Genomic DNA, 27,170 nt, shown 5'->3' with positions numbered 1-27,170 from the left:
GATAACACCCATAGAAAAAAACACTAGTCTTGTGTTGTTTTTTTTTTTATTATTTTTTTTTTTTTAATTTGGCATTTGTTATTTGCATTTATATTAAAGCAAAGTGCATCTTTCTTATTTTTCTCGTTTATACACATTGCACAATACATAAATAATGATGCTTATAAAACGTCTTTATATTTACAAGTAATAATATATTTATATATAACATAAAATACATTTTTTTCTTTAATAAATTTCAGGTTTTTTTCAAGGAGTCCTTTTTTGTGTGTTTTATTTCCAAAACACTACAATGCTAAAGTTCCAATGAGAATGCTCTCTTGTTCATTTAAACCTTTATATTTAGAAAAATAGCTTATGTTAAGGTCTAAACATGCTCATTGAGCTAAGAACAGTGTAAAAGTATCAAACTTGTGTATGAATTCAAGAAGAAATGAAAGCACAACTGCATTTCCAGATACGATGGTACCAGGATAACCTGATCTAAGCAGGTTATAACAGACCAACTATCGTGAACAAGTTTTTTCTTTTTTTTTTCCCATTTGTTTTTTGTTGTTGTTGTTTGTTTGCTTCGCTTTTTTTTTTTTAAGCTTATGCTTCACATCTCAGCTCAAATTGTAAAGCACAGGCCATGCATGATTTCTTCATGGTTGTTTTCTCCCCCTGCATCAATCCATGACAATAAAAAAAGCAGTGGAAGGATGGGCAGACTTCCCCCAACACCCACGTTCTTGTGGTGGACAAGATGAACACAGGGATGAGACGCCAGCCCAACAACAACAAAAAATCGACAAGGGTGGGTAAAGACTTGGCTGGGAAGGTTTTGCACCATTGTTTGGTTGCAGCTAGGTGGGGTTAGCACCACTGGGGAAGGGGTCTCAGCTGGGTGTCACCACCACTGGGGACAGCCGGAGTCAAGGGGAAGGTGGTGCATGAAAAATAGGGGTCTCCTGTCGTGTTATCCAAGAGAAGGAGCCATAACAAATAGCAAGTGGCTTCCCGATCCTCGATCGCATAGGATAATCCTTTCAGAGGCGGGAAACAATTATCATATGCAATCCGCCCCCACCCCCCGCACCCTTCTCTTGTCCTTCTGAGTTATTGGTCATTCACACTTTAAAAATATATATATATATTTATGAAAATACCAAGGCAAAAATCTTTCCATAAGCTATTTCTCAAAACAGGAAAACAAAACAAAACAAAACAAAAAGTTTGCATGAAAAGCAAGCACTCAGAAGGAAATAATAGCAGCAAAGTAGTATAAATGTCATGAGTCCACTCTGTCTCGAGTCATTGGTTATTAAAAATAACCTCCAACCAGCACGGGCAACTGCTGATAAACTGTCTCGTGTAGCACTGGCCCCAGCCTTTTACAAAGCTGATCTGAACAGTAAATCCGGTCCATGGTTGCTGCATGAACTCATGGTCATTTGGCCTCTGCAAACTGTACGCCTTCTCATAGTCAAAAGCCTTGATGGAAAAACCTGGAAACACTTTGTGCACCAGCAATGTCCTGGAGTCGGGGTTGTCCAGTGTGGCTGACTTGATGAAGATGGGATAACTGCTGCGGTTGTACACCCACACACCATCCACTTCCTTAGTGAGCTGGATGCCATACCCGATCTTGCTGCGGACCTTCTGCACCAGCTGGCTTTTGTTGTCCGAGTTGAGCTGTCCGAGGCAGAAACCATTCCCCTGAGGTAGATCATAGAAGATATCCAGGGAGGGCTCTTGGACAGAGTACAGCCGACCCACGCGCATTTTCTCTTCCCAGTATGCCACCACGCACCAGTGTGACTGATCCCCCGGCTCCTGAAGAACTTGGGAATCTAAAGGAGGTGAGAAAAAAGGAAGAGGAGAAATTGAGTGCCGCGGGGGTAATATGACCCAAAAGTGATGCAACGCCAAGAGGTTGCTTGCCTGCTCTCACTTTCATGATGCTCTCCATGCATGCATCAGCACCCCTAGCAGAGCCACTGCTTCCGAAAGCAATGTGTGACAGCCACAGTTAACCCCACTTACCCACTTTTGGGTGTTTGCTGTGATGCTTCAGCACCTGGTTCTGGTGGGAGACAAGGGCCCAAACCACCAGCTCCCCCTCCTCAAAAGCAGCTCAAGGCACCAGCAGCACCCTCAGTGCTTCCGTCCCTTGCCCAAACCCTAGGCGGGACTGCCGGGGCCGAGCAGCACCCTTCCTGCTTCAGCCAGCTGCATCTGGCAGGACCAGGTGCCCTAAAAACCTTTATTTGCACCCAACAGACACACTTTGGAGGTCACCCCAATGAAACAGGGGGTCCAGGGCTAGGCTGCCCCACTTGGTGGGGCTCTTTCAGGTGATGAATGCCCAGGCCAGGCCCTCAGCTGAAGGCAGGACATGGGAAGCGCAGGCAGACGGCAGCTCGCAGTGGCAGGGTGGAGACCGGAAGCCTTGCGTTTGTTGACAAAAACGGTCACAAAAACCCACAAGAGTAGCACCGAAGTGAGTTCCCTTAACCTGTTTTTTCAACTCCTTCTCTGCCTAACCCTGTGTGAGCAGTGAGGGTACGGCACGGGAGGGAGAGGAGAAAAACAGGGTGGGGGAGCTGAGAAATGTGAAAACCCCCTTTCCCTGATGGAGTATCTGTACCAGCCCAGTGCAATTCCTCCCAGCCTTCACAGGCATATTAAGACCTGGGAACTATTAATCTCTATAATTGTATTTTAAAAAATAATAATAATACAAAAATCCAGCCTGGACTGCAGGTTGGTGAGCAGGGGGCAGCACCCAGAGGCCTCCCCAGCCAAGCACCGTGAGGCCCCGCAGTGCCGCCTGAGCCCCCCGCCTTATTTTCTGTATTTTTCTGTACTTTTTTGCTATTAATAAACCTGCTTCTGCAGCACAGGCATTTTCCTCCAGCCTCCCGTTTAAAGCATGGCACTGTACTCTTAAAAAAAACAACAACCTCCTGACGCACACTGTTAATTTCCTCATTTCTATGCCATCAAGGAAAATATTTCTGCAGTTGCTGGAGGCAGCTATTAAAACCGGGCCTGAGCGCACCCGGCCGGCAACAGGAGGGTCGCTCGGCCACCAGCCCCCAGAGCCAGCAGGGCCAGGGGTCCCTGGGAGGATAGCCTCACAGAGTATTACGCCACAGGGTTGAGGTGTGCCACCATTTGTCCATCCACTTCTCCTTGCCAGTGCCTCCCAGGACTTCTGTTTCCTCTAACTCAATCCTGCTGAAGCCTGGCACCGCTGGGGAAAAGGGACGAGCAAGGGAATGGGTGGCCCGGCTTGGGTTACTTTGGCCCTAAGTGAACGGGGTGCCAACACCCCTCTTCCCTCCACTGACAGAGGATGCCCCAAGAGGGTGTTTATCAAGAAACACCCCTGGGACTGCATTTCCCATGGAAAAAAAACAAAACAAAACAAAACAAAAAACAATTTGAGGGTAATGCAAGCTGCCCAGGTGCCTGCTGGGTTGCCGCCCCCCCCCCCCCCCCACCTTGCCGCACCCTCCCTGCCAGCGGGAGTTTTGCCCAAGTAAAGAAAAGAGCTTGGTTGATGGCAGAAAAAAAGTTAATTGTTAAAAAAGCGGCTGGCCCTGAGCCCTGGTCCCAGAGGCAAGCTGGAGGCAGCCACGGGAGCCTCCCCCTGGAGAAGCATCAGGCACCGCGCTGCTCGGGCAGGGGGACAAAACTGCTGTTTGCGTACATGCGCAGAAAGGAGTGGATTTGTTTTTTTTTTCTGAAGATGGTTTAACTAGCTGTTTGTTTAAAGAGCTAGTGAAAGTAAAGCTAGGTTCTAAAAAAAAAAAGCACAACCCAAGCAACCAACCCACCTAATCAGAGCCTGCCATCAATGCCTAGAGCCTGCAGGTCTTTCTGCTTTACAGCAGTTGAGGGAATTTTGCAGCAACAGCCATTGAACCCTGTTGAAATTCCTGTAAGTTTTTATTTCTTTTCTTTAACATTAAAGTATCCCTTTGGGGGGGGGGGGGCAAAAAAGCTTTTTTCACCTCCTCATGTTTGTTCTTGCATTAGTGAAGACCACTTAGCAAGTAGCTCATTGCAACTTATAAAGTGTTATTTAATTGCCAGTGTGTTAAAAAAAAAGGCAAAAAGAAAAAGAAAACTGCCTTGGCTATGAATGAACAGACCTTTATGGAGGGCTGGAAGCTCATGAATGAATCCCACTAGGGTTTTCAATTACATGGGGTGACCAGACCTCAAGGACAAGTCTTAGGTAATCCGTGATTTTTTAAACGAGCCAGTGCCAGTGCACAGTATAAATATGCCAGAGCGTCTTCTGTTTGCAAGATTTGGCTGTTGACTGGATGTCTAGTCAAAAAGCCATTAGAATATATGGGTTGAGCCTGGATAAACAGGGTCAGGCCTCCCTGCCAGCCTGGTGAGCCAGCCACCACCAAAGACGCTTTTCACAATTGTTGGGATTCACAATTGTTGGGACCCAGGCGGAGTTCCCCCACTCCTCCCATTTTGGCATCAGCAGGGAGTATGGGTGGGAAAAGCCAGTGGCATTGCCTGGGCAGCAGAGGCAGGAGAAGTTGTAGGAGAGAAGGAAAAAGTGACGCAGACACGCTTCCGGCGGAGATGGAAATTTTTTCCCCAAAAGGCTCCGCTTTATGGCAATACCCACAGGCTGGGCTAGGCACAGAAATGAAGCAAAATGCTCCCAAAAGTCCCAAAACGTCCCATCAGGGTCATCTCATGGTCCCATGCCACCTCCCGCAGAAAGCCCTGCTGCAAACTTGTACAAATCTCCAGATCCTGGGAAATTTGGGGCCACATCTCCCGCAGCATGTCCTCATGGGCCACCTGCTACCACTGCCAGCGTGCCATGCACCAGATGAACCAGGGCCACTGTGTGAGTCAGTACATAAATGGCTCAGAAACACTTTGGGATTCTAGTTTTGAGTTAAAAGCATCGTTTTTATGAACTCCTTGGAGCAAACACATCCCTTTCTAAATGCCTGGAAAAGTCCCAGCAAGCTGTGAGCACTCCCATATCCCAGCAATGATAATGCTTAATGCTAGAAACATGCGCACCATTATTTTCTTATTAAGCACCCCTTCATTTGCTGCTATTGTTAGTTTATTATTATTTCTATGGTTTGCAAGGCAGCCTGCCTAGTGGCCCCATCAGGATTAAGGGCCCCCCAGTGCATTGTGCAAACTTATTGTAAACAAAAAATAAATAACTGAAAATAAAGCTAGCCTCTGCCCACAGGAATTTGGAGAATTAGTCATATTAATCACTCGTAGTCGCATCTACAGAGAACCACTGGCCGAAGCAGAGCACATTTCTGCATGGAGGGGTGAAATCAAGGCAACAGTGTGGCACCCCAAACTTTTGGGGGCAACGTTTCTCAGCAGTTTGGTTCCGGTGTCTTTGAAGAAGATTTTGTTGACTCAGCACCACATTCCCATGGAAAACCACATTTTTTTCTCATTTCTTCTACCAAGCCAGATGACACCCTCTTAACTTTCCAGAAGGGCCATCCTGACTTCTACCAGCCCATCCCAGGGGAAGGAAACATTGTTCCACGAAGGCATCCTTTCCAACAAAGCTCCTTTGCAACATGCAAACCAGTTCGACAGACTGTGAGGTTTCCCACCACCTGCCTTGACCCTCGCAATTGTCAAGTCCTGCCCAAAACTTCTCAATTAAAGGCCAGAGCCAGGGTTTCTCTCGCTTTGGCACCATGGAGGAAAGTGGATGAGGGAGACTGACTACACAGAGGGACCTGAGTGCCCCAGGAAGAGCCCCGTGCTTGGTTTTTTCAAGCCGCAGCAGCAGACTCTCACATCACAGCTGCGCTGGAAGCAGCAAGGAATTTGTGAAGCGGCTTTGCTCCTCGACACATCAACAGCTTTGGGATGATGAAACCATGTCATCTGCATCTGTACTTTTTCTTTCAGAGTTCTGACAGTTTTATGAGGGGACCAGGAAGAAAAAGTTCTTTTTCATTCAGGAACTGAGCCATTTCAGCTAATTTCAGGAGAGGTTTCTGTCTGATTTTTTTTTAAAGGCCATTTTGTATTGAAAAAAAATACACTGAACATAATTTTTGGTTTAAATATGTGCATCGGCCCTCTCCATCCCTCCTGTTCATTGCTAGATGTTTTCATGTTTTCCAGTCCATCTATCCAGCCCTTAATACCCTCTGAGCTGGTATTAGGAGTGCCAGAAGCCGTTGCAAAAGCCAAGCCCTGCAGAAGACAGAGACCAAGCACTCGCTGCTGCTCACAGCTTTTGCCTGGCGGTGGAGGAGAGGAAGGAGCGGGTCCCCCTTTCTCTCTCCCCCAAAAGTTGTGTACTTCTTCCAGGCTCTGCCCAGAGACAGCAACACTGTGGCCAGCAAAGCCTCTCACGGGTTTTCAGGTCTCAGCCTTGTCCTGGTGCGACTTCATAAACATCGGGGGGAGGTGGGAAGGGGATCTTTTGTTTTTCTTTGTTTTGTTATAGCTAAAGGTTTTCCTGTAATCAACTGACTTCTAAGGAAAACAGCAAGTTGAGCACACACTGCACTATCTTACCCTCCCTGGACTATTCCCATTTTATCCAGTCAGGAGCTATCTAGATCGTCACTGGAATCTGTGACAGGAACAGCTCTTAGCTGAAAATGGGAATACAACAGGCGCTCCTGATTAGATTTTTAAATGCCTGTAATTGGATCTTTTATCAGTGATATTAGGACTATAAGTAAATTAAATTATCCGACTGCAGAAGTGTTTTAACCAGAGATTTACGTGTCTTGATTCTTTTTAACAGCAGCTTCGCCCTGCAGGGTCTCCCGGTGCTCTTCCTAAGCTTCCCACCATCACACGTCCTCCCCTCCTTTATTCCTCTGGAAGGCCTGGGCTGGGATTTCCCACCCAACCTCACCATGCCATCACCTCCCCTGGCAAGGCCATGAAGGGCTCCTCTTTTGGGTACCCTCGCCGAGCCACTCACAGTGGTGACCCTGCACCCATGACCGACAACCCAGTGCGAATAGGCAGAGGCGGTGGATAAACTAAAGTAAGCGTGCACCGAGTGCTGGAGAACAGATGAAACAAAGGCCCTTCCTCCTTTATTTGTCAGCACGCTCGGAGGGCATCTGTGCTTAAAAAAAAAAAGGCTGGACTGCTGTCAGCACAATGTGTTGTCTGGTTGGGGCCAAGGCTGAGACCAAGCTCAGCGCATCTCACGCCCATAATCTCTCTTGGCTGACCTTAAGCAGCATTTGTGAGCGTGGGACAGAGCCGTGCCCCCCATCTTTTGCTACTCACTGAGATGGAAGAGATGGAGACAAAGAAAAGGCAGTCACTGCCTGCAAGATCTCTTCCCACACACCCAAAAGCAGGCAGTAAATCCTGCGGAAAAGGTTCAAGGCTTTCATAGTTCACATACAAATTCACTACATGCAGCACCATGAGCCAGATGCAAATGCACTTGCCGCAATTAATTGATTATAGTCTCCCCTCCTATGAGCAAATGCACTTTAAAAAAATGCCAGGAATGGTTCATGTTGGCTCTGCATGCTCTTCTGTGTTTTCTTGAGAGTCTCTCAGACCAGCTTGGGGCACTGCAGTTGCAATTTTGCCCCTCATGCCACTGTAAGTACCTTTTTGCAGGATCTCAGGAAAAACACATGACTGAACTATTATTCGAGAAGGGACCAGGAATTGCATCAAGGTGAGGAGAACAGTGAGCATGATGTGCAACCACAGAGCTAATCAAAGTGAAGATAAACAGGCATGAAACAGGGAAATGTCACCTCCCTTCTAATCTCCTGGGTAATTCACAGGGTCCTTGGGTGGGGGAACAAAGAAACAAACAAACAAACAAACAAGTCCAGAAAAACCCTTCAAAGCCAGATTTCCAGGTATGCCTTGCAAAAGCAAAGAAAAATCAAAATTAAAGGACATACCCTGCTGTAGAAAAGGGTCTTTGTGCCTTTACAGGAGCTTGTGGGCAGCCTGAAGACACCGCCCACGGGAATGTTTGCCCCAAACCTTTTATATCTCACTGCACACCAGGGCGAGACAGCCCTGGCTTCCTCACTCCCCTGCTTTTGATGACTCGGATGATTTCTGAAAGGCTAATTTAGGGGATCGTCAGGTGCTCAACTCCTATTGTTTGCAGAGAAAATAACCTCCCCAGGGATGCGCCCACCCAAGCCACCTGCAGGGTGGCCCCCAGGGATGTGCACCCTGCCTCAACACTTGCTTAGGGAGCCCTTAATCTGTGGATTATTGACACGATAGACCATAACATCTCTTTAGGAGCCATTACAGCCCATCATGTCAGTAGGTACTTAGAGTCCTTAATCTGCGGATCGACAGGCTAGACCTTAAATTTGTGTCTATGTCTAATTAGGCAGTTTCTTATTACTCAACCTATACAGTAACCATGCTGGCCAAAGAGCCTTAAAATTATTTCTTTAATTCATTAGCAAGTTGCCCACCCAATCACTTAAATGTCTCCTTGCTCCTTAAAAGTTAACCTTGCGTAAAAATTGATGTCCTGAGTTTTCCTCAAAAACTTTACTTTGGCACCAACAGCAACACGAAATTTCCCTGCCTCGAAAAAGAAAATCTCTATTCTCTTGGTGAAACCCCAACTTTCTATTCCATCACAAGCCATCTTCACTGCCTGGAGAAGGATGGAAGGCCTTTGCAATCAGTTCATCCATTTTTCTAAGGGCTGGTGTCTAGAAGCCGAGTCACTGTGAACAGATTTGAAGTCTTTTGAGTCTGATGGGGACGCAGGGGATAAAATTTGGCAGAAGCCACCATGGGAAGAAGTCTGGGATTGTAATGATGTTTGATGTTTGTAACCAGGGCTTTGGTTAAGACCCATTTAGCAGTGACTGATGCAGCTCTCCCCTGCATTAACAGGAGTGCTCTGCTCGGTCCAGGCATCCTCTGGGGACCCAAGCAGAAATTCCCATCACCTCCAGCAGGGCTGCAAAACCCCTTGTGAAATCAGCACCAAAATGAGGTGGGTTTGGATGGCGAGAAGAGGAGATAGCAGGTCACCAAGGACATCATCTATGGTTTCCAGCCCAGCATGGTGGCACCTTGGGCCAGCCTTCTCCTGGGGTGCCCGACCTGGCACCCAGCCCAAAACCGTGGGGCTTAATTCATGGATGGGGCACAAGAGCAAACTGAGGAAAGGTTTGCTACGAAGCCCCGAGGGTGGGCAGCAGTGTGGCAGAAGGAAGGCAGGGCTGGGAGGGCAGCCAAGGCATGAGGAGTACAGGGTGATTCACAGCCAGGTGGGGACGTGCACGGGGCAGTGAGGAGCGGGGACAGGAAAGAAAGAACTGAAGTGAAACTGCCGGGTTCATGGAGTCCACCAAACCAGAAATTTTATTCACAAACATCTTATTAGTCATTGCTACTGTCTAATTACAGTGATTAATCAATTACCACGGCTAAAAATTACCCGAGAAAAGAAGAACCTTTCTTGTGCTCACTTTCTTTAAAAGCCAGCAAGGCTGCAGCCACCGGTCTGTCTGCTGCAGCTACAAGGGGGAAAAAAAATACACATGCACACACCAAAAATGCCTGCCTGCCTGTCTCCAATGGTTAGAGAGGAGCCAGCTGACTCCAGTTTCCTCTGTACCAGGCTTTGGGCCTCATCAGCCATGCAAATTATAGAGTACCGTGCTGTCTGAAGGCTGAATTTCGACTCAGCTCAGAGAAAAGCCTTAGAGGAAGGGTGGGGATGAAGAAGCCAGCCAAATCCATTCATAATATTTACAGTAAATGGGCCTCTTTGCTGTTGTTTAGTATACAGTCAGTCTAATTATTTTTGAAGTTTTAATTTAAAGAACCTTCTTTATCTGCCTCTCCTTCTGCACCCCTCAAAGGTGTGGGAAACTTTTTTCTTTTTTCAGAAAGCAGCAAAATGGGAATCCCTCCCCCTGCGCCTCACCAAGCCCTGCCCGTGATGAGGTGGGAAGAAGGAGGCCTTCCAGGGGGACAGGGGAGACCCCTCCAGGGGTGGAGGGAAATATCCTGGGGGATTTTAAGACCAAAAAGAAAAGAGAAATCCTGCCTGACATGCGGGAGCCAGGTGGGCTGTGCACTGTGGTTAAGCACGAGGGCGCAGATGCTGCACATGGAGCCCCCCCAAGTCCTAATGCAAACCCCTCCCAGACCCCTTTTTTACCACATATGTCCCCACTGCTCTCCTCCCAGGTGGCAGGGACACTTCCCTGGAGGAGCAGCTTGCTCCTGGATGCTCTCACGTGTCCCTGCGCCCTGTCTGCATGCATTTCATACAAGTCTGCGTGATCCTATTTTAAGGACAATCAGGGAGGTTTCAGGAGATTTCAGAGGCTACTCTTGAACACGCAGGAAACCCCAGCAAGCCTTAGCGGTGCCATGCACCCACCAAGTGACTCAGGGCTGGTCCTGGCCCCAGATGGCCATGGTGATTAACAAACGCCTCCCTGCCTGGCTTCCAGCAGGGCACACCCCTTCTCCACCTCAACCCACCCCAGAGCTGAACCAGAAACCTTCTGAGAAGGAGGAACCAGCACACAAAGGGCTCCCGAGTTACAACCACACAAAGCAGACCCAAGGCTGAGTTTGACAAAATCCCCTCACCAGTGACAGCAACCTGCCCATCACCCTCTCAGCGTGGGGATAAATCACCACCACTGCCACCAAAGCCATCAGAGGCCACCAGGTCCCGCAAGCTGCGGGGTCATGGCCCTCCCGAACACAGCCCTCACAGCTCAGTTTTGGGAGATGAAGACCTTGAAAGGCTTTTGCAATTCAAAATAGAAGTGCAGCTCAACCAATAAGACAGTTGCTGCTGTCTGGTCCCGGCAAGCAGGGATGCAGCCCCCGGGAAAGCCACGGCTCTCCACGTTTTATTCTCCCTACTGACAACATGTAGCTATGCGGGTTACATGTTAAAGGGCTTGTAAAGGCCTTAATAAAAACTGATGCATACTAAGCTAGTATTTCCAAACTGATACCTAATACCTAGATGTGTGTTACGATTTTTTCCTAAGTGCATTCTGTGCACACGCACACAGGGCATCACTGCCACTCTCATTTCCATAATGAAAAAAATCCACTCCTTGCAGCACACTGAACTGTAATTCTCCCCAAAGTTATTGCAAGACCAAAACCAGACATACCAGACATTTCCCTAAAAAAAAAAAAAAGACCACCACCCATCCCGTGCAGAGCTCTTTCCTGGAGGGCAGGGAAAGGCTTCTTGCAGGGTTGTAAAACATGGAAAAGCATGGCTGGAACAAAAGTGCTTTTCATGCCTGACGTGCCCCCCATGGCCCCACTCCGTAACAATTATGAAAATTGTTTAGTTGGGATGGCATTTGGAGCATTTACTGCATTCCTGCCAATAAATTCCATTCCCGGATCTGATGGAAAACGCGCCCCCTCTCCCCTCCCCTCCCCTCCCCTCCCCTCCCCTCCCCTCCCCTCCCCTCCCCTCCCCTCCCCTCCCCTCCCCGCCTTCATTCCTTCTGTCTTTCTTTACAACCTAATACCCTGTCAACTTGGGGCCAGGGCCTACTTAGGGGGAAAAAAAACAACCAGCACCGGACTGGAGACAGCATGCAGACTGAAAAAGTTAATCATTACTTCTGCCTGTCTTCATAATCTAATCACGCCTATTCCTAAGAGCATGTGGCAAAGCCCACTCGTATGCAGGGGCTGGGTTGCCGTGGACAGGACAGACGGATGGCACCATCCCCCCTGGCCGGTGCCCCCTGGGCAGGGCGCAAGCCAAGCGCTCAAGGGCTGGCGAAGGGCGCTTGGACGGAGTTCACAAGCGAGGAGCTGCCTCGTCACACACACACCCCTCCCCTTGCCTCTCGCTTTGCTCTGGATTAATAATGCTGAACAGTTATAGAGAATATTACGTTCATTAAGTAATTAACCCTCACGGTGCTCCGGCAGAGCTGGCACCACTATTTCGCAGACGGAGCGCCAGGACCATCGGAAGTTTCAGTGCTTTGCCCTGAGCTATAAAGCAAGCAACACCCAGGTGAAAAGCTCTAAAAAGCTGCTTGCTCCTGGAGGAGGTGGCTTCGTCCAGCAGCGTGGTGGCACAGGGGACACTTGAGGCAGCATCCTCACCAGCCCAGAAGACCTGCTTTGCTGCCACGAATAGGTGCATCTCCCCCAGCCCAAAATGCTTGCTTTCTGCCCCCAAAATCACCTCGCTGCGCCATCCCAGGTGACACCAGCCTGGTGACACCCACGACACATTTTCCACGCTCACTCTGCGGGGCTGTGACAGAGAACAGAAAAACCGCAGGCCTCTCTGTGCTGAGATTTATGAGTTTGTTCCTTATAACGAGCTAAAAAGTCTCAGCCTGGCTTCCAAAGAAAATGAATTCATCAGTTCAAACACAGCGATGTAACTTCAGGCTCTCGACTCCTTTTCCAAATAAAAATGCTGTTACTCGATTCCTGTGCTGCCGCTCGCAGTACGGCTTTATGGGGTTATTTACCTGCTTGGCCCGGGGAGGCGCGGGGTGCCCTAACTCATCCGTGGGGCTCCCAGCAGCTGTACCGGGTGGCCGAGCTGCACCCCACCTCGCCCCCCACTTTCTCAGTGCCCCGCAGCAGGGCTGCCTTTTTCCTTCCTCCTGCAGGCCCCGTTGCAGATAGCTGCGGCACCTCCCCGCGCTGCCAACCTCACAGCAGACATCAAAGCGCGGGCGGCCTGGACAGGAGCTCCCCCTTGGTGGCAGAGCCCGGGAATTTTTAGTATCTCTAAGCCAGAGCCATTGGTTTCATCACCGCGAGTCACCGGGGCCAGAGCCAACTCCACCGGTTGTAAAAGCAGAGGATGTTTGAACTTTCACCACCTCCCCAGTACCTGGGTTTCTCAGCTGTAAATCAGCCCGTTTTGGAGGTTAAGGAGCACCTGAGCAGGAGGGGATGGCGGGGATGAGCGTGGTGGTGGCACTGTTGGGGTGTGGGGCAGCTCTGCCCCACAGAGCCACGCTGCCGCAACACTCGCCGCTGCGAGCCAGCGCTTATTTAATCAGCATTGGCAGCTCTACAAACAAAATCTATTCAAAAAGAAAATTACCATTCATAGACTCCTGCTCGCTTATTATGTACACATATATGTACATACTTGCAACAATACTCCAAAGGCTTAGCAGCTGGAGCGCTCCTGAGTGAGTAGCTTAATGCAGAAATCTGCCTGCCCACCTGCCCCATAGGAAGGAAAAGCCCTGGAAAGCCGCGTGGGCATGCTGGGGGCCAGTGATTTACACTAAAAAGTGAGGGAGAGGCAACTGAGCCTTCAGTCGCCAAAACCCAGCACCGATGCCCTGCTCTGTCCTTGAGGATGAGGAAGGGCATGGTCACGATGGTGGCTGTGGGCATACACAGTGGCAAGAAGAAACCAGGAGAGGAGACTGAGGAGGAATGGGGAGAAATGGGCAAGAAATGAGCCACGGTCAGTCTCTGCACACCACTGGGGACAGGAGCCCCAAGGGAGGGAGCCATGCTCCAGCCCTGCACCTGGGGACACCTCCAGCATCCTGCAAACCCCGCGGGGCTTTGGCAGCCCTGAAAGAGCCCAGGGCATGGCAGGAGCCAGGGAACATGGACAGCAGTTGGAGCTGTGACACTTTTTGTGTAACGAGGTTAAAAGGGTAGAGAAGGGCTGAGCCAGCCCTTACAGAGCTGCTCTTTTTTTTTTTTTTCAAGCTAAAACCAGGATAATGACACTGGGTGGGGAACAATTTTGAGGGCTGAGCAGCCAAATCAAAATTAGTCTCCAAGCCAAAAGCTTCCTAGGCTTCACAGTTTGGAGAAGGAAGCTGAGAAAAGTCATGAAAAGATTCTTCAGTAAGTCAAGAAGCGTGGCCGAGTGTAACATTCAGGCAAAGGTGACCCTGCTATTAAAATATTTTTCAACATAATAAAATAAAGCACTCGAACTGCCTCCCTCTGAAAGGTGGGCCCCACAAGACTGGGGGGGGCTCTCCTTTTCTTCTCTTTCTCCTCCTCCCCTGGCACTTTCTTCCCCTTCACTAAACTACATTTTCTTGTATTTCTTTTTTTTTTTTTTCTTCTTTTTTTTTCTTGGCTCTTTCCTCATAAAAGACTGATGTAATTTCCTGTCTTGTCCCAATGTTTCCTGTTAATTAACAGGGTGAAAGTTATCACCACAGATTTAAAAGGCTACCCAAAAAAAAGGTTAAAAAAATAAAAATAAAAGCAACGGGAGAGAACGGCTGGCCATGAGCAATGCATCCTGGGGTGCACTTCATCACCTTCTTTCTCCATTCCTCAACCAGGGGCCACCTGCACGTCCCCCGGGATGCAGGGCCAGGAGGAGCAGCTTTTGTGTGGGTCTGGAGCACAGAGAGAAGCCCCAGCCTTCCCTGGGCAAGGATGCACCACTCCTTTCTTGCCAAAAAAATAAAATAAAGTAAAGTAAAGTAAAGTAAAATAAAATAAAATAAAATAAAATAAAATAAAATAAAATAAAATAAAATAAAATAAAATATCAGTGGAGAAAGTGGCAGCCTGGCTGCCAGTACCAAGGTCACCCACCACCCCCCAGCCTGACGGGCAGCACCACTTTCCCAACACGCCCAGCACGCTGTTTTTATTAAAAGTTTAAAAAAAAAAAAAAAAAAAAAAAAAAACAAGAAAAAAAAAAAAAAAGGCTAACCACAAGCCCTCGCAACATCCTGTGTGACGCTGAGCACCTTCCCATTCTGCTGGTCCCCGCACCACGCAGGATGGGGCCGCACTGCTTGTACCACCCTGTTCCTCAAGAGCGGTGGGACACAGCACTGCACTGGTGGCACGTGGCCCATCCTCAGCCAGGTGCAGGCAAAACGAAGGGATTTTGGCAAAAAGCAAGGGCGGGGGGGTCAACTTGAACTCGCCTTTCTTTGCATTCCACCACTAAAACAGAGAGTGTGCAACAGCAATTAATAATATCTTGGCGCTGAAAATAAACTGGAAAGGAAGCTACTTTGTGACAGTAGGCAGGTGGCCAGGCTGCGGCGTTGGTCATTCAATCCTGCTGGGGACAGTGGTGGGCCTGGCCTCATATGGTACCCACCGAGCACAGCCATCGGCTCACCTGCCTCCTGCATGGCTCGGGGGGGCCGGTGCATCCCATATTCCCCGTATTTGTCCCCCCCCAGACAGTGCACACCACATTTTCCCCCCCCGCCACAATGCTCTAATGCTGGTGCTTGCGGGCTCCGTATTTAGAAACAGCATCATGCTGTGTCCCCCCATCCCCACACCGGGTAAATGCATGTGGTTAATGTTACTTGTTCCTATAGTGTAACTGATACCCGATCACAGATAGTGTAGATGGAAAAGATTCAGGCCCCGTCTCTGCCAGCTCAGGACTGCTCCTGTACGAGTGTTTTTGTCCTGTCTAGTTTTAAATGTCCCTAATGATCGGGTTTCCGGCACTTATCGGTACATTTTATTTTACAAGCAGATAGTGATTTGGATTGCTCTCTGGCAAACACGCAGGCACACCCCTCCCTGGCATCAAGCTTCCAAATTCACCTTTCTACTCCCATTCCTGCCCTCAAAAGCCCCAGGTTGCAGGAGAAAACCCAGTGGCCCAAAAGCCAGCTGCCTGAAACTGAAATGAGCTGCAAACCCCTTTGGTGTGGTGATGATGAGCAAGGTAAGAGGCAGCGACCTTCCCCAGACACCATGCAGATGTCGCTCGTGGTGGGATTTCTTTTGCATTTTATTGCCGACTACTCCCAAGGCACCGTTTGGTTGGAAAAATCCCATGGCGCCGACGCAAATGGATCAAGCAGGGATCACTGCTGGGAAGGGGGATGGAGTGACATGGGCTGAGTGCTCCTGCCATCGCTTGTCTTTTAACCCCTCCTGGGAGGACATCTAGGGGAGCACCGAAACTCCTCCCTGGGCCCTGGAGCAGTTCAAAGCAACTACTCAACAGGTCCCACTCTCTTTTGGGCAGCCCCCAGGGTGAGAGCCCACTTCAAAAGCCCACAGGAGGCAAGGGGCTGAGAGCTGTGGGGCTGGTGCCAAGCACCAGTTCCCCCCTCCCCACGCCTCTGGCCCGGTCGTGCTCTGCCACGGGTCAGATGATGTGCAAGGCAGCCGCGAGGCTCCTAGTCTGGCAGGCAGCCTGCTCCACTCCAGAGGCTCCAGCGCTGTCATCCATGCGTTAACCCCTGATAACCTTGTCCTTCGGTGGATGGGGATGTGCTTTTTGGGGAGCTGCTCCAGACACAGTGGCTCACACTGCTTACAAACTGCTCCGCAGCAAGGCTCGGAAGGAAAGGGTGCAATGGCATGAGGCGTTGGAAGCAACCAAAAAAAAAATTAAAGGGCCGTATACTCAAAAATAAAACCAGAATAAGTGACTTGAAAAAAAAAATCCCAAGCAATTGTTTATCCCTGGAACAAATATACATTCCTAGCTACAAAGGAAGATGTCTCAATTTAAGATTATAATAGGATGCCAATTTGTAAATAAAGGCATTTCGCAGGAGGTTATAAGCTCTGTACTACAGGGAGGTGGAAGAGGGATTGGGAATGGGAAAGCACAGCCAGGGTTGGGAACGGGAAAGCACAGACATGGCTGGGCCAGAGAAGCCACTCGGGATCCTGCATGCGGTGGGGGGAGTGGAGGGACCCGCTTGCGAATAGCTGCGGGTTTAGGCAAGGTGCTTCTCCCCGGCGAGCAGATACCAGCGGGGATCAGAGGCATAGTGAAACATTCCAGGCCTGCCCACTATTCCATAATGAAATGTCACTCAGCCCCATGCAGTGCCTCTGCAGCAAAGCTGAATCAAACCTGAAGGAAAGTGGCCCATTAGACCCGGCACGGTCCGTTCCTAGGTGAGCACCGCTGGTGCCTCTCCAGCCTCCAACCAACTTTCCAGGTCTTTCCCTATCTTTCCGGCACACTCCTTGAGCGGAGGAGGTGGGAGGGAGAGGTTGAGGCTGCACTCACCCAGCCTCAAGACACGGCAGGCTTGTGCTGGCACCCACCCAGCACTATCATGCGACGTCTGCTGGCTGCAGGAGGCTCTGGGCGAGTCAACAGGTGCTGCCAAGTGCAGGCTGAAGGCTGGGTAAACTCTTGCCTTTGGTATTTTATAAATAACCACAAATTAAAAAAAAAAAAAAAAAGCGGTTGAGGTGGCAAGGATACAAGCCAGCTCATCTTGCTTTCTCTGCATCACAGCCTAGGCTGCTTGGAGAGCTTCTTTTTGCTGGCAGATCCAACACCATTCAGCTGTCCTGCAGGAGATCTGCCTTCTCACCTACCATGGGCACCACAACCCTGCACCGGCCAACATCCACCAGCAGGGCTGGAAGAGGGAGATGTCCATGTCCAGGACAGGTGGATGCTGTGTCCACATCCCATGGAGACCCAGCACCACCCCACAACCAGCCAGTGCTGTCAGATGGCTCCTGGAGCAGAGCTGCTCCATGGGTTGTACCCATTGCACAACTGGACACCCCTGGGCTCTCCGAGCGCGGCTTTGCTTGTTTGAAAGCACGGTCATAACCAAACACATCTGCTGGGAACAGGTCAGCTCAGAACACAGGAAAAAACACACTCTGTCTCCTATTTAGAGACATTATTTTTATCTCCAATGGGATATTTTTTTCTCTGTACTTTGACCGTGTCCAATACAAAGGACCTGGGCCGGTAGCACCTGAACACAACCACCTCAGTGGGCAACACCCTGGCTTACCCACACAGTGACCACCGATAACAATAAAGAGAGATATGTGGTAGTAAGGTGGGGAACACGGGCTGGAGGATGGGACAGATGGGGAGAGACAGCAGAGGTGCCCTGAGAAGAGGTGAGGGGAATGGCACGGGGTCAAGGATGAGCTGACGCTGCATTAATATCCAGCCAAGCTGCATGCAGGCTCCATGGGCTTCTCTGCTCTGATTTTGACCTCTGGAACAAACCTCATCCCCACCCTTCTTTTTTTCTTTTTTTTTTTTTTTTTTTCCCCTGTTTATAACTAAGCCGGCTAGGTCACAGAGGTGTCGTGTGGCTGGGTCCCCATCCCTCACACTCTGCCCCCTTCCACACACTGTCACTGATGATGTCAAAGCACAACTCCACTACATGGGAGGTCACCCCAAGTATTTTGGGGATGCCCGTCCCTTTGTGGGGGACTCCCTGTGACTGCATTTTGACTTTAGGCTTCCCCCCTTTTTTTTTTCACAGAGGCAGGGCAGGAGCAGCTCAGCTTGGTGGTTGTGCAGGGGAAACACTTGCAGATGCCGCTCTCCGTCCATCGCCCTAGCCATGCCATGCTGTGCCATGCCACGTGCCCTCCCAGCTCCTTTTGCTTCTGCTCTCCCAGCACCTCTGGTATTCATCAATGAAACTGCCTTCGGCCTCCAGGAGAAAGCAGTCCTGCTGGCAGCCAGACCCGCGGCTCCCTTCATCAAAGGATCCTCGCTTCAGTTCCCTTCTTCATGCTCCTCTGACATTGCCCTCATCTTCTCAAAGCCCCATGCAGTTTTCCTGCCAGAATGGATGTTGACCCCGGGCTGGCCCGCTGCCCAAATTCTCTGTGTTGATAGTGATCTGCCTCACCTAACCTACCCGTCTGCCTTCAAGAAGCTAGGCCAAGCCTACCAGTTCTGAACATGACTACAACACGAGCATCTGCCGCACAAAGCAACCACTCCAGGTGCCCATGGTGCTACAGATCTACACAGCCATCATCCCTCCACCACATCCTCCTCAGCTTCTGAATTGACAGAAATGGGGATCTCATGGCTTTTCTTAAAGCCTTTGTAAGGCAGACTGGAGAATGGGTTTTCCATTAGGCCTCTGTGGCCCGTACCTTCCCAAACCCAGATGAGCGCTCATCCTTGAGGTGAAGCACTTCAAGCACACCCTGACTCATTAATGCCCTCTTCACATGCACTCTTCTGCTAACTAAAATATGCTGGGAAAAAAAAAAAAAAAAAAAAAAAAGGAGAAGGTTAGCTTTAGAGAAATGCTGCAAACTGCATTTTATTTTCCTTTCTCAAATGGGTTTCTCGAGTTGGGAATTTTCAGCACTGCACTTCTGTGCATGGAGCGGAGATGCCAGTAAATCAGACCAAATTCAAAACAAATGCTCTTTCATGTGGAAGCATTCGGCTTTGTTTCATAGCTTGTGTAGCTAACCATATCCCTCCATGAGTCAACTCTCCTATCAGCTTCTCATTAAATTAAATGGCTACAATTACATTTGTGGAGGAAAAAGAGTGGTTAATGATTGTAAAAGGTTCTGTTTCCAGGCTTTTCTGGGGGGAAACCTTTGATAACCAAGAGAAGAAAAATAAATCCAATCACATGAAATAAATAAAAAAAATGCCCTCGGAGGGGGGCATTTCTTTTGAGGGCAGGGGGGGCTTTGTTCATGAAGCTCCTTGGAGCAGCCCCCGGCCCCAAGGCACAGCGCTGGATCTCCCTTCCCACCGCCCTTCAGAGCAAGCCAACTGATTTCCTGCAGCCCAGGCCCCCACCTCCCTCCTTCCCTTCAGGAGCAGAGCAGACAGACAAGATGTTATCAATAGCCTGAACCTTTCAGAAAGCCCCCTTTTAAAAGTGAGTACTTCCTCTGCTTATTTCATGTGGTATCCTGTGGAACTGAACTCTCTCCTCCCCTCTGCAATGGGCATATTTCAAGAGGAAAAAAAAATAAATCTAACAACATCCTTATTGAGTTGTTTTGCTCCTTGTCTCCTTTCTTTTTCCAGTCCCTTTTTTCTTCCCTTCCTTCCCTAAAGCTAGAGGCTCCAATGGCAAAAAAAGGAAAACCCAACATCCCACAATGCTAAAAAAAAAAAAGTGCAGCAACAAGTTGCTCCATTCCCTCTCCCCCTCCCTTTGATTAATTCTCATTAGGGCCTTTGAACAAACACTATGCTCCCCTCTCAAATAACAGACAAGGTATATATTAAACCAAAAGAAAAACAAACAAGACTCACTTAAAGACATCCACACCAAATGCAATTCCTGGAGAGAGAGAAAGACATGCAGACCTGTGTGCACACACGGCTGCCGATGACATATTTCTGAAATTCCAGTCTCAGGGCAATGAGCTGCATAACTGCTCCACAAACCATAAATCAGGGAGACATGCCAACAAAGAGAGCACCTTCCAACATCAGTGAGTACATGTAGGTATGTGGTTTCAGACACTCAGTGAGCATGCACAGCTGCTTTCATCCTGGCAGCACCAATGTGTAGATCCCAGCCTCAGGACTGGCCTGGCCGGGGAGGGAGAAGGGCTGGTGGAGGCTTTGCAGCTTGGAAAAACCCAAGGAGGGGTGGGGAAGCCACCCTCTGAACCCCGATCCCATGATGGCTGAAGGAGGTGGGAAGTGGGAAAACGAGGGAAATGCAGCACCCTCTTTAAAAGCTGAGCCTCACGCACAAAACTTTGGGTGCCGGTTACCCCAACCAGCAAAGCCTGAAGCAGTGCCCAGGCACAGCTCTTGTCCCAGGGATGAGATAGCAGTGCCACTGCCGCCAACCAGGCCAAACAGCTCGACACCAACCCCTTCTGCAAGGGACACCCACACCTGCTCCGATAAACCATGCATCCGACCAAACTGACAGCCAACATCATTCAACCTTTCCCGACACACCTCTTCCTGCCTTGCTCTGAAATTAATGGAGTGCAAGGCTGGAGTTCAAAGGAAATACAGGCTTTTGGGGAGGGACAGCTTCGCCTGGGATTTCAACACATCCTCTGCAAGAGAAGCTGCTACTGAAACGAAATCCAACTCCCCCTTTGAGCATGCCTTTCTCAGCAACTTGCATTCCTGAACCCCCCCACACCCATTCTCAGCCAGGTGGGACCCTCAGCTGAGGAGACCCAAAGGGGCGCAGTGGAGAGACCCATGGGCAGAAGTATGGTTAATGAGAGGTGTCTTACCTGAAAGCCCCCCAGGGGCTAGACAATTAGTTCCCCCTGTTTCAATGGAGGAAGGCACAGAGTCTGGACAATCTGCTGCAGCAGAGGGAAAGAAGAAGAAATCAGTATACGTGCACTTCTTTGCAGGCTCCCAGCACCGCCATGAGTGGAACACACATTCCAAAGCATTTAACAGGAAGCGATTACTAATTGTCTGCAGAGACACAGTAGTTCATCAAGATGCATCCACCCTAAGTCATCGCCTCAGTCAAGGCTCTGTGCTGCACTTAATCACCAGCCCAGGCTGATTATAGACTGGCAAAAATTACAGACTGGCTTCCACCTCTCCATCCAAGTAACCAGGTAATGAAATCAAGGCTGTCCTCCTTAGGACAGAGCTGACAGAGCTCCCAAAATGCTTAAATTGCAGCTTTATGCACCTAATGCAGTCAACACCTGTACTCACCAGAACGAGAACTGAAATGGAAAAGTCTCATCACTGCCCTGTTGCCACAAACAATCTAAGCTTGTACTGTCCCATTCAGTTTTTGTCACCACTGGCTGCCACAGACCTCACCCACCGCTGGCCACCCCTGGGAGCACAGTGTGCACCCATGGGGCCCACCCCTCCAACCACCGACCAAAGGGACAAGGTAAGATTACCCGTCCCATCCGCAGTTTCCCATGGCATATGAGAAGCTTTTGGGTTCAGGGTTTAGGCCTCTCCATCCTGAGCCACCCAAGCATCTGCTTCCCCTGCTACAGGTGGTGAAAGCCAGAAGCCACCACCGGTCCCCTGCTCCTACAGGCAAACTCCAGCTTTTTGGTCACTACTGCATGCAACATGAACTCAGGGGCACGCTGTGCCTGAGCGGAGATGAAGGCAAGAGGAAAAATCCATAAAATTCACACAACCCCCAGGTCCTTGGCAGGCTGCACTAAAATACAGCTGGTTCCAGCCTCGCACTCTTCCAATCACCCACGTTAGCCAAGGGCTCTTGCTAGTAAGAGGTACTCAAGCTTGTGTTATTTTCAGCACTGAAGGGGTTGCTGTATCGGAGGTTTACACAAGCCTACTGCTTGTGAATCTTCTCCCCCAATTCCCTTACCGCAATATAAAACCATCGCGGAGATGTCCAATTATTCCCGGTGGCTACCAGCCCAACCCTGTAAGGTGCTGACTGTTTCCTGGAAATTGCCAAACCTCTGATTCCCATGAAAATCAATGCCACAGGTGGGCATTTGGCTCTGCAAGCAAAACCTCAGTAGGTTTCCTGCCCTTGGATGTTCCAGCACCACCATGACAGCATGTGAGCACCAGCCCAGCCCAAGCCCCTCCAAGGCTGACCACAGGATGCCGTGGATGGCTGTGCAGCAGAACCATCACTGAACCAGGCTCAGCAAGGCCATGAGTGGGCTACAGACACAGCCCCTTGCAGCTCCTGTCCCACTTAACAGTGGGTCAGAATATCTGCTTGAACTATTTGAGGGCACCATTGTCCCTCTTGCTTCCAACACAGCCACAGGCAGCAGCCCCCGCAGGGGCATGGGGACGCTGAGCTGTTATGCGCCTCCAGAAGCTCAGCTTCACCCTGTGGGCTCAGCCCCATGCCAGCCACTGTCACCAGCCCCTGGGGACATCCCAGGTAAGGAACAAGCAAAGTCCTTACCTACAGCTTCTCCTCAATGAACGTATCCAAGCGAGCTGGCCCACACCTACAGCCTGCCCGCAGGTAACACGTCTGTCGAGAGCAGACCTTTGTGCTCTGTGCAAAGTCAGGGAATCAGGATCACAGAACAGTTTGAGTTGGAAGAGACCTTTAAGGATCATATAGTCCAACCCCAAAAGCATACGAACATCAAATCAACACAGAAGCCAAGGAGGCATTTCACTAGCTGCAGCAGACCCCAGCACCCTGCTTTCCTCAGGCAAATGGCACAGCCTCCCCAGCACCCTGCCACCAGAAGATGTTTGCAATAATTTCACCAAGCACACTAGTTACCACTGCCAGACTCCGTGCTGGCACAGGTACGGCTGTTCACATGAAGCACTTATAAGATGGCACTAGGCACCTAAATATTTTTATTACCACTATCTGGTTTGATAGAAAAATACAAGTTTCCTACTGTGTGCACATCCCCAGCTCCATTGGCACTGTCATTTTTTCCTAAGTCGCCCAAGTTAAGTGGAGGCACTGCTCCTACCCAAGGTCCCTGGGGTGGACCGGCATCTGAAGACACATGCATCGGGTTGGTGAAGGACTTTGCTCCGTCTCACCGCCAGCTACCATCCCTCCCAGACGTGGCTAGCATTACTGAATGTACAGGTGGGAAACGCCAGTCACACAGCACTGCCTGCCCTGCCATGGGGATGGCAGGGATGCTCAGACATGGAACCCTCCCCTGACTCGGTACGGGCTGCAGAGGAAGCGCATGGAAAGTCTTAGCTTGTGTAAGTCACCTGCGCTGACAGACCGAGAGGCTCCAGCAGTGCCTGCCGCGGCCCTGTGTGCCCTGGTAGTCAGAGTTCGACTGCCAAATGGATTTGTCTTTCAAAAAGGAAAAAAAGGAGGACTTTTTGGTGAGTAACCCAGTTGTTTCTGCGTTTCCGATTGGCAGCATTAATCACTTCCTATTGGCTGATCTGAATAACTTTTCCTTTCGAAATGGCACATTCATGTTCTGTGGCTTTTCTGTTTACACACATTTTGCTACCTTATGTCAACACTTGCTAATGAATAAATATATCACTCCACTAACTGAAAATGAGGTCCTGGCAAAGGCAGATTGGATGTTTAAACCCTGATAATAGATTTATCCTAACATCTTTACAGGAAGCTGAAGGCAGTCATTAACCCTTATCTCCTGCAGCTCTTTCTGCAGACATCCTCTGAACCCTCTGCAGAGCAGTTTGCGTCCCATGCCGGGATCATCGCTGGGGAGAAACAAGGGCAATAAAGGAAGAAATCTAAACACCTCATGCTTTGGGGTAGCACCCCCTTGTCCAGCCACCATGCAGGTGAAATAATGACAATTTTGCCCAAACCCATCAATCTTTGAGACCCAGCAGGGCCTCATTGCTTGTCACAGAACAACCCTTCTGCAACCCAGCAGCGAGCAGCACATGCTTGGGATGCTCAGCCTCCTCCCGATACCCTCGTTCATTCACCAGCTTTTATCTTGTGTTTTTTTCACACTGAGGCAAAATATTTCATGCTTTGCAACCCAATCATTTGTTAAACAGCATTGCTTATTTCCACATGGCATAGAGAGGCTTGTTATTGTTTCTAAGAGTTTGCAGAGGGGAAAAGCCTACAGCGTTACAACGTCCTGCCTCACTGTGCTCCAAGGGAGCACTGGGAAGGATGGGACCCCACCATGGTACCCCAGACATCTGAAGGCACTCCAACTTTGGGGTTCTTTTCCTTCCTTTTCTAAGAACCAACTGAGGGCAGCCTGAAAATGAAAAGACTGACTCCACCGAGGCAGTCCCATGGGACTTGTCCAGACTCCAGCAGCAGCCAGTCCCGAGAAACTGCAGAGCAAGACCCAGAGCTGGTCTGCAGAAACACATCTGTCTTTGACTCCCTGCCCTGCTGTCCCTCAGCTGCCAGGCGTGACAGAGGGTCACCGTCCCAAAGACACTGCGCTCCAGATCTGCTAATCCCTGGGGAGACAGCAGCTGCCCCTCCCTGGCTTCACCCCACTTCCAACTCTCCCCACCTCCCCTCCTGCCCTGTGCCAGCCCTATTTATCTAAGACCGGCGAGCTCATTGCCAACCGAGAGTTTATGCAGACAACAGCAAAAGACCTGGTGCCAGCCTCAAACGGGCTTCTCCCCTGGCACCCTGACATTCAGTTACAATCAACAGGCATGCAGAATGGTGCTAAAGAAAATACTAATTTTTTGACACACACACCCACCCCCCTTCCTAATTTTCTCAGCCTGACAACATGGGATTAGGCTCCCTTAAAACACAGCAAGATTCCCGCCAAGCCCAGTTGTCAGGTCTCATTTGGGCTCCCAGCTGTCAAAGAGCTGCTTGCACGAACTGCACCATCTCCCAAAATCCTACAAAATCTGGACAGACACAGGAGCGAGCTGCACAACTGCCATTACCAGTGCAAACCACCCGTGGCTGGGCATGACACCCATGGGCCTGCTGACTGGGAGAAGCCGGCAGCAACCCCAGCCTCGCGTTTTTCCTGTCACAGCCTTCCCAAACCACTCGCTACCGAGGCCAGCCCAAAGGCCTGAGCCACTCCACAATCCCTCCTCGAGTTTCCTGGCAGAGTTGTAAAATCAGACTTTGTGCAACGCCTCTCTTAGACAAATTATACCTCAATTCTTCCGGGGGGGATCGGAAGGCACCCCAGCACCCAAGCAGTCCAAAAGCAAAATGCATCAGTGTAACAAAGCCATTTTCCCTGAGAAATGGCTGTTCTCCCTTTTTATCTGAAGGCAGCAGCCTGCATTTAAAAAGGGCCACTTACCCGTTGGTTTGAGAAAATCCATTGGATATCTGGAGTAGGGTGGAGGGGGAGACTCTGGAATTAGAAAAGTACAGAGAAAAATAAAGGCAGAGCCATGAGAAAGAAAAAAAAAAAAAAAAAAAAAAAAAGATGAGAACTTATGATAACAGTGGCATTCTTTTAGCAAAACTGTTTGTTTTAGCTCTGGGGGTTGGAGGCAGGGCAGCGAGGCGGTGATTGCCTTGATATTTAGCTGTCAGATAAACAAAAGGGGCCGTCTGGCGCCAGTCTCCCTGCTATCTGCCGCTCGGGCTGTCTGATCGGGGCCTCCTTGGCTCGTCGGAGCCGCAGCAGCGCCGGGGCCGGCCGGCTGCGCCAGGCGGCCCCTAATCCCCCGGCACCGCTCGGGGCGGCGGGCAGGCAGCGCCGGGGGAGTCCCCGCCCCCTCCCCAAATCCGAAAAAAAAAAAAAAGAAAAGAAAGAAAAAGAAAATGCCGAGTTGCCCAGTTAGTTAGTTGTGTGTGTTTTTTGTTTGTTTGTTTGTTTGTTTTTAGAGGGGGTGTTTGGGCAGGGAGGGCGTGTGGCTGCATCGTTGTCCACATTCCTGTCCCCAACTCCATCCCCATCCCTATTCCTATCCTATCCCTATACCCTGTCCCCATCCCCATACTATTCCTATACCGATCCCCATCGTTGACCACATTCCCTATCCCATCCCAATCCCCATCCCTGTCTCCATCCCCATTCCCTACCCCATCCCAATCCCCGTCCCCTTCTCCATCCCCATCCCACCCCATCCCGTCCCGCACCTAGCTCGCAGAGCCGGCTGAGGTGGTGAGGGTTGCAGCAGACGAGCTCGGGGTGCGCCTTGCCGTACGACTCGCAGCAGCACAACCTCTTGACTTCGGAGCAGTGCCGGAGGTCGGGCCAGCGGAACACCTTGCAGAGCAGCACGGGCAGCGGGTACCAGTGCTGGCCCAGCCGCGAGTCGCCCTTGGCGGGCAGAAGCAGGCAAGGGGTGCGCGCCCCTCCGCGGGACTCCACGGCGTGCAGCAGCCCCTCCAGCTGCCACTCCTTCAGCCGCTTCAGCACGGCGTGGGTCAGCACCTTCAATTCCGCCTCCGCGGCCGCCCGGCCGCCCCTGACCGCCTTGCCGGGGCAGCACCCGCGCCCCCCGCCGCCGACATGCGCCCGGCCTTCGGCCGCCCCGCCGGGCTCGCCCGCCTCCTCCTCGCCGCCGGGGGCACGGCTACGCCAGAGCCGCCGGACGAGCAGCGAGCGTTTGGTCCTGAACATGCGGGACGAGAGGAGGGGCCCTCGGCTACAAAACGGGCATGTCGGCCGCCGCGCATGAAGGGGCCGGCAGCCGAGTCGCGGCGCGGGGAAAGCGGCGGCGGGGCCGAGGAGGGCTGTGGCATGCGCCAGGCTCCGAGCTGGCTTCCTCCGCCGCCCGCCGCGAAGGGTGCGAGGAAAAGGGGGCAAAAAGCGGAGGAAGAGCGAGAGAACCAAGAGAGGGGGGAGCCGCCTCTCTGTCTCGCTTCGACCCCCGGAGAAAAAATGAAAGAGGGCGAAAATGCCGCCTAGAGCGCAGGGCCGCGGCGCATCGCGCGGGGGGAGGCGGGCTGGGCTGACCGGCGCCGCGCAGCCCTGCTCGGCTGTGGAGAGCGACTGGAGCCGCGGGGGATCCTCGGCCTCCCCGGGGCCGCGGCTTCCATCAAGCCGCCAGCTTGGGAAGGGTGGGGGACGGCAGGGATGCGACGCGGGGTAGAACGAAGGAATTAAAAAGA

The 27,170-nt window shown here is 50.7% G+C and overlaps 2 protein-coding genes across 2 annotated transcripts in view; both read right to left on the bottom strand.

The window, feature by feature from the left end:
* The window catches only part of LOC311220853 (very low-density lipoprotein receptor-like), a gene marked incomplete at both ends in the record, with an annotated part of 391,622 nt that overhangs the window by 349,951 nt on the left and 14,501 nt on the right, over positions 1-27,170 (bottom strand).
* On the bottom strand, positions 38-27,170 carry SMAD7 (SMAD family member 7). The gene is made up of 4 exons (XM_084304535.1): positions 26,193-27,170; positions 25,405-25,458; positions 20,932-21,006; positions 38-1,832 (listed from the first exon to the last, which is right to left on the bottom strand). Exons 1-4 carry the CDS (start codon positions 26,677-26,679, stop codon positions 1,294-1,296), a joined length of 1,155 nt encoding a protein of 384 aa, XP_084160661.1. The 5' UTR covers positions 26,680-27,170; the 3' UTR covers positions 38-1,293.

Source organism: Netta rufina (assembly GCF_964035555.1).
Source record: "Netta rufina genome assembly, chromosome: W".
NCBI classification, from domain to species: domain Eukaryota; kingdom Metazoa; phylum Chordata; class Aves; order Anseriformes; family Anatidae; genus Netta; species Netta rufina.
Note: the sequence above shows the minus strand (reverse complement) of the source record. Positions and strands in the feature narration are given on the sequence as shown.

Bases quoted from the DNA above. Each gene is read 5' to 3' on its own strand.
- SMAD7 (XM_084304535.1), bottom strand. From the start codon at position 26,679: ATGTTCAGGACCAAACGCTCGCTGCTCGTCCGGCGGCTCTGGCGTAGC. The intron at 21,007-25,404 runs GTAAGTGGCCCT...CCTCTGCTGCAG, and splicing joins GGATTTTCTCAAACCAACGG to CAGATTGTCCAGACTCTGTG. The intron at 1,833-20,931 runs GTAAGACACCTC...CACCTCCTTTAG, and splicing joins AGCCCCTGGGGGGCTTTCAG to ATTCCCAAGTTCTTCAGGAG.